Raw genomic sequence first — 7,408 nt, forward strand, 5'->3', positions numbered from 1 at the left:
TGTTGGATACAATATAAATACATAAATCATCAGCAGTTCCACACATTACCAACAAAGTCCAATAGCAAGAAATAGAAAGAAGAAATGCACTTCAAATGCTAGTAAATAACATAAAATCCTTGAGAGACTACCTACGAATAAAAACAGATGAAACTATGAACATAGCAATAAAATATTTTTCACACAAAGGAAGCCAGATCTAAACAATTGGGAAAAAATTGCTTGTTCATCATTAGCCTGGGCCGATATAATTAAACTGTCAATTCTACATGAATTAATTTACTTATTCAATAACATACCAATATATCAAAAATTATTTTATAGAGCTAGAAAAAATAATAAAAATGCATGTAGAAGAAGAATTCTCAAGAACATCCAGTGAAGAAATGTGACAAAATGCAAGAAAAGGAGTCTAGCCATGTCTGATCTCAAACTGTATTATGAAGTGGCAATGATCAGAACAATCTGTCCTAGCAAAGAAATAAAGTAATGAAAGAAAGAAAGAAAGAAAGAAAGAAAGAAAGAAAGAGAGAGAGAGAGAAAGAAAGAAAAAAAGAAAAAAAGAAAGAAAGAAAGAAAGAGAGAGAGAGAGAGAGAGGGAGGGAGGGAGGGAGGGAGGGAGGAAGGAAGGAAGGAAGGAAGGAAGGAAGGAAGGAAGGAAGGAAGGAAGGAAGGAAGGAAGGAAGGAAGGAAGGAAGGAATGGATTGGTAGAATATGGATCAGTAGAATAGATGAGTTCACATTACTTTAAAGTAAATGACCATAGTAATATAGAATATGATTAAACCCAAAGATCCAAGTTTCTGGAACAAAAACTCATTATCTGACAAAAATGCCCAGGAAAACTGGAAAACAGTGTGGCAAAAACTGGCTGTAGACTGGTATCTCACACTAAATACCAGGATAAGGTAAAATTGAGTATATCACTTTAACATAAAGGGTAATATCATAAATAAATGAAGAGACCATGGAATAGTTTATCTTTCAGAATTAAGGAAAATGGAAGAATTGAGGTTCAAAGAAAATATAGAATTTAACAAAATATAAAATGGACAATTTGATTATATAAAATTAAAAAGATTTTGCACAAAATAACCAATGCAATCAAAATTACAATTTAAGCAGAAAACTGAGGGGAAATTTTACAATAAGCATCTCTGACAAAGGCCTCATTTCTCAAATATATAGTTAACTGAATCAAATTTATAAAAATACAACACATTCTCCAATTGATAAATGATCAAAAGATACAAACATGTACTTTTTAGATGGAGAAATCCAAACTATTTATAATCATATGAAAATAAATTCTCTAAAGCATTGTTGATTAAAGAAATACAAATGAAAAGAAAACTGAGATACAAATTTTTAGCATATAATAAGAAGAAAGAAGAAGGCATAATAATCAGACCACCTGTTGATGAGGTAAGGTCAACTTCTCTCCCACTGGCTACCCACCTAAAATGAACATTTTCTATGTGGTTTGTGCTGTTTTCTATGTGGTTTGTGCTGTTTTCCAAAAAAGGCAAAAATGCCTATTACCAGCACACTCTTTCCACTATCCTGCCATGCCATTCAGAGCAGAGAATAAGTCTCAACTTTCAAGGATGGTATGAATATAATAATGAGATTTCACAATGTTTGTGATATTATGATACTAATGCAGTATGCAATTTTTTAAAAAATGCATTAATTCAAAGGATTGGTTAATTCAAATACTATCCCCAATAAGTATCAGCCACCCATTGTATGTGGGGCACCAACCTGATGCCTATTATCCTAGTGCATTTTGCCTCACATGGGCCTCTCTTATGCATTCATCACTTCTCATCTTGCAGCAGTTATTTGTATTCTTAAAATTGCTGAATGATGGATCTGGAAAGAATCTTCTGCATTCCCAACTCTCAAGAAAAACAAAGTGACATTTCCCTTGTCACATAGCAGGTTAGTGGCACAGTTGGACCTCCTCACACATAATTAAGCAGCTTTTCAAAATGAAACACTATGTTTACTTGTCATAATTTTTTTTCCTACTACACTATGATCTCCCTGAGGATTAGTCATGTATTTGCAAATGAGACCAGACTAGCTGATCTCTAAAATCCCTTCCAGTCCCTACAGTCCCTCCTACATACTAAGTGAACATCTGTCAAACAAATTTGTAAATCTCTGCTATTATTTCCATTTTTGAAGGAAAACACAGTCAAGATGAATAATGAATCACCCAAAACTACATCATCTAGGAGACTGAAGTGTATTGATGACCTTTGTGAAGGCAGCTTTCACCTCCTTGTTCCTCAGACTGTAGATGAAGGGGTTCAGCATGGGGATGACCACAGTATATAAAACAGATATCACCTTGTCCTCCTCAAGTGATTTACCTGAGTTGCTGCGCATATACATAAATGTTAGAGTTCCAAAAAAGAGGAATACAGCTGTTAGGTGGGAGGCACAGGTGGAGAAGGTCTTGGTTCTGCCTCCAGCTGACTTGATATTCAGGATGGCCCTGATGATGAACAAATAAGATACTAGAATCACTAGAACATTGGTCGAAATCACAAAGTTGCCAAAGGAGATAATCAGAATTTGGATGGTGGTGGTATCGCTGCAGGAAAGTTCTAGAAGAGGTGGCAAATCACAGAAAAAGAAATTGATCTGGTTGGGTCCACAAAAAGAAAGCGTGAATGTACAGGCTGTGCGGAGGATAGTGCCTGATAACGCACCACTATAAGCCCCTGAAACCAAACCCCAACAGGTCCTTGGTGACATGGCTGATAAGTACAGGAGAGGATTACTAACAGCAACATAACGGTCATAAGCCATCACTGCTAATAGAAAACACTCAGTGCCAACACAAATTGAGAAAAAGAAGAACTGAGCAGCACAGGAGTTATAGGAGATGTGTGTCCTGCCAATAACCAGGGTGGCCAAGATCCGAGGAATAATGACTGAAGAGTAACAGGTATCTAAGAGAGAAAGGTGACTCAGAAAGAAGTACATGGGTGTGTGGAGACGGGAATCCAAGCGAATCAGCAGAACCATGCCCATGTTGCCCAGGATAGTGATGAGATAGAAACTGAGAAACATCATGAAGAGAATAACTCCCAACTTGGGATGGTCACTGAAGCCAATGAGAATGAACTCAGTCACAGTGGTGTGATTCTGCTCTGCCATTGACTCCACTATTGCCTAAGTATGTGAGGGAGAGAATGGTATTAAAGGGCCTATGTCAAGCACACCATGAAATCAATCATATTTTGAAGGAAACTAAATGAGGACTTAAGGGACACTTAAAGCAAAAGGTAATTATCTCATTTTGGCCTAGACAGGGTCACCAAGCATTTATGATTAGTCAAAATCCTGGCATAGAATGTGGAAAGGGGAAAGTGATTGTTAGCAGAAGTAGTGCAGGGTTCTTAATCAGGAGCTGAGGGAGCCAAAACAAAAATATGGAATTGCAATGACAACAACAGCACCTAATATTTATAAAGCACTTACTCTTGAGTATGCACTGTACTAAATACGTTGCAATTATTTCATTTGGCCTTTACAACAACCCCAAGAGGAATGTGCTATTCTTACCTTCATTTTACAGATAAGATTTCTGAGGCAAACATAGCTTAAGTGACTTTCCCTAGGTGAAAGAAAAGACAGAAGGAAGGGAGGAGAGGAGAGGAGAGGAGAGGAGAGGAGAGGAGAGGGAGAGGAGAGGAGAGGAGAGGAGAGGAGAGGAGAGGAGAGGAGAGGAGAGGAGAGGAGAGGAGAGGAGAGGAGAGGAGAGGAGAGGAGAGGAGAGGAGAGGAGAGGAGAGGAGAGGAGAGGAGAAAGAAAGAGAGAAAGAAAAAAAGAAAAAAAGAATGAAAGAGAGACAAACCATGGAGCATTGTCAGAGGAGTTTCTCATTTGATACTGTGATCGATAGGGACATGAATTTGGATGGGGGATGTTATTTTCTTCTAGAAGACAATCCTAAGAGCAATGAATAGAAATTACAGTGAGTAACATTTCAATTCCATTTAAATAAAAGATTCCAAAAATTATGACCATTCTTAAATGCTTTGAAAAACAGAGCTCCATGACTAGTTTTCTTTAAATCAAAGGCTGGAAGACTGCCTAAGAGAAGATGCCTGTTCAGATAGGGATTGGATCAGATGACTTTTCATATACATTCTAACAGTAAGGATTTTGCTTAATTCTAAAAGGACTCAGGGTCTGAGGGCTTCCTTACTAGACAGACAGTCAGTTCAGGAGATCAGTTTGCTCCATTACTCTGTCTGCTTACTTACAAGAGCCCTAGAGAGCAATGGTTTTATTTTGCCTTTCTATGTTTTCCTATTGCTTAGAACAATTCATAGCACGCAGGCAGTGATTAATAAATATTTACTGACTGTTGAATTATCTCAGTACATTGTTCTAATTTCAAATTCTTCTCTCCTTGATCTACTCATTCTCCACCCATTTCACTGGCATTATTCTGTCCTTAAATTTCCTTCCTCAAGCTTAGAATGATCTCTGTGATGAAGATCATAGCGAAATTAGAAATTTTCCCAACCCTACAGCACCAGTGAGGAGTAACTAACCTTTTTTACATCCTGATTAAAAACAATCAAGCACAGAAACTAAGGTTATCCCTTCAAGTCATTTGACAGAAGCTCAAACACTCTGTGGGATATTTCCAAATTTCATTTTGCCTCCTTCTAACCCCAAGTCCTTCATATTTTCCAGTCCACATTGCTGCTGATAAAGCATTCTATGAAGGTACATCAATAGCCCAAGGCAGCAATGTGTATCTCCTACTTACTCGGCTGTTTAGGTGTGAATTTAGGCATAGTACTCAATTTGAGTTTCAATTTACTCTTCAGCAAATTAAAATTATTGATTACATTGACCCTCCCTACCCCACTTCTAATTCAAGTTTGACTAGTATAAATTGAGGTCAAAATTGGAAAATAAATTTAAGTAATTATAATAACAATAAAGTCTGCTTTCAGTGGAAAACTTTATTATTGTTTTTTGAAATATTCTAATCTCTCATCATAGAATGGGAAGAGAGCATAGAGTCTAGTAATTCTACCAAGCTGCCAATGGTTTAAATTGCATCCTGGCAAAAGGCTGTTTTACAAGAACCAACCTAGACAAACAGAGAAGTTCATCACCAGTGGGCTGACCAATAAATGATGAGCTTCTTCAGGGATAATAACTCATAAAAATTATCTGTCATGATGTAGAACAAATGTGATTTGTGTCCATGAGGGATTACCCAGATTAATGAAATTATTCATCTTTGCTGCCCTAGAATATTCAAAATAATTTCCTTCTGAAATATGTTTCTAATTTCTGTTACAGAAACACTAGATAACATATGATGAAATAATCAACCAACTAGTATTTATTAAGTGACTACTATATAGCAGGCACTGTACTGTGCTAGATACTGGGGAAACAGTCTCTATTAACAATGAATTTGCATTCTAATAATCAGACACATTTTGCAAGAGTATACTCATGTGAACATTATTCATAATGTCTATAAAAATATCAAATCACCTCAGTTATTGATGCTCCTTCATTTTTGTAATCATCCTGGCACCAGTGCAGAATTTACAGTACCTATGTTGGGAAACAGCCCTTTTGTAAGCTCCTGCAAGGTAGAAAGATCTCCTTGTAAGACACCACATATATTTTAACAGATGATCTCAATAACTCAATGGTCCAGATAGATCAGTACCATGGAGGATTAGAAGTTGAGAATAGAAGTCACAAGAGATGTAATTATTCATTCTCCCTTTTCCTTTTAATTACTGAAATCCAGATTCTGAAGAAGTTTCCCACCAGTTCACAGGCTGAGATGGCCAGAGTTCACTTTTTGTTTGCATGACTATTCTTTAAGGTGATGTCTCAGTGGCATGACTCATCTGAATTGTTCAATTGCAAGACTAATTGGATTGATTTTACCTTATAAATTAAAGAGCTTTTTGTCTACATGAAATCCACCAAAGTCCAGGTGAAAAGTCAGACTGGGAATAAGAGACTGTCTTGCTGTAAAGACTAAAGGGGTGATGCAATTGCCTCTCATGGTGGTTATTAACAAGTAGCTTGGAGCCCATAGCTTTGTTACAAAATCACAGGGAAATATGATAGAAAGACCTTCAATCTTAAGGAGAAAGGGATCAGAACCTCAGATTCAAGACATACCTCATCAATGAACTCATTATCTCCTTTCCACAACAGAGGGAGAATTATACATCTTGGGAAAACATGAGGGTCAGGGGAACTGGTGATAGCATATTTGTATGGTTACTTCTTTGAGATGTTCTATGATCCCTGTGAAATGGAAGTCAGGGCTCAACTAGACAGGAGGTTGTACCACTGCATCCAACAGCATAATCATCATGTCCTGGATGAATGACACCTGAACAGGGAGACTAAGGTACATCTTCCCTGCAAGAAATTAGGAATTTCCTTTCACAAATTAGGAATCCTACTCAGAATAACTTGCCCACAATCATTCAGTATTCTTTCAACTAAAACATACTCCATCAATGTTGACTGAAAGCATAAAGATCATAGAAAGCAATCCCACAATCCCACAAATGCCTTCTCTAGTATCATATTCTAAAACTCATACTAACAAGGTATCATTCTTCATATCCAGTGAACTCTCTCACATTTTATTTTAATTCCTTTCCTTTTGTTCCAAACTTGCTTAATCTAGTCAAGTTTTCAACATGTAACATTATCAGGTACTGAATACAGAAATGAATTTGTTGCTCTAGTAACAACTGTGAAATACTGAATTGGAGAATCAGACATTTAAAACTTGGAGAAAGCCTGGGAGTCACTAGGTCCAAGTCCCTCATAAAGTTGAGGAAACTAAAAATCAGAAAGGTGATGTTATTTGTTCATGCTCACACAAATAGTGACAGACCTGATATTCAAAACTATCTTCCATCTCCAATTCCACCATTCTTTTTACTAGACCAAAATGTCTCTTAATCAGAGATTTAGACCTTAAATTATCAATCATCAGAGGTCATCCAGGGCAAAACTTTTATTTCTTAGATGATAAAACTGATCCTTTATAAAAAGGATAAATTCTGTATCCATGATAACATAGGTAGTATATAACAAAACACAGATTTGAACCCAACTCCTCTGACACTGCATGCAATATTATTTTCCACTTTTGTGGGTCAGAGTCAAAATGGTGGTTTGAAGGTAGGGACTTGTGTAAGGTCTCCCAAATTCTCCTCTGAAGATCTTTAAAATAACGCCTCAAAAGAAATTCTGAAACTGCCAATCCATTGTGCCAATATACTCCTAGTTATGAACCAAAACTTTTTATTTGAAGTCCATCTTTGAAGATGTATGGTTTTAAAAAACATGCGGTCCTCTAGGGTCTTAGAA

General features: G+C 36.7%; 1 protein-coding gene across 1 annotated transcript; it reads right to left on the reverse strand.

Annotated features, from left to right (window-relative positions):
• Positions 1-2,236: 2,236 nt before the first annotated feature.
• Positions 2,237-3,214, reverse strand: LOC141519519 (olfactory receptor 9I1-like). Its single transcript, XM_074231740.1, has one exon. The coding sequence runs from the start codon at positions 3,173-3,175 to the stop codon at positions 2,237-2,239; it is 939 nt and encodes a 312-aa protein (XP_074087841.1). The 5' UTR covers positions 3,176-3,214.
• Between the last annotated feature and the right edge of the window lie 4,194 nt (positions 3,215-7,408).

This window comes from Macrotis lagotis, chromosome 3, assembly GCF_037893015.1.
Source record: "Macrotis lagotis isolate mMagLag1 chromosome 3, bilby.v1.9.chrom.fasta, whole genome shotgun sequence".
In the NCBI taxonomy this organism is placed as follows: Eukaryota; Metazoa; Chordata; class Mammalia; order Peramelemorphia; family Peramelidae; genus Macrotis; species Macrotis lagotis.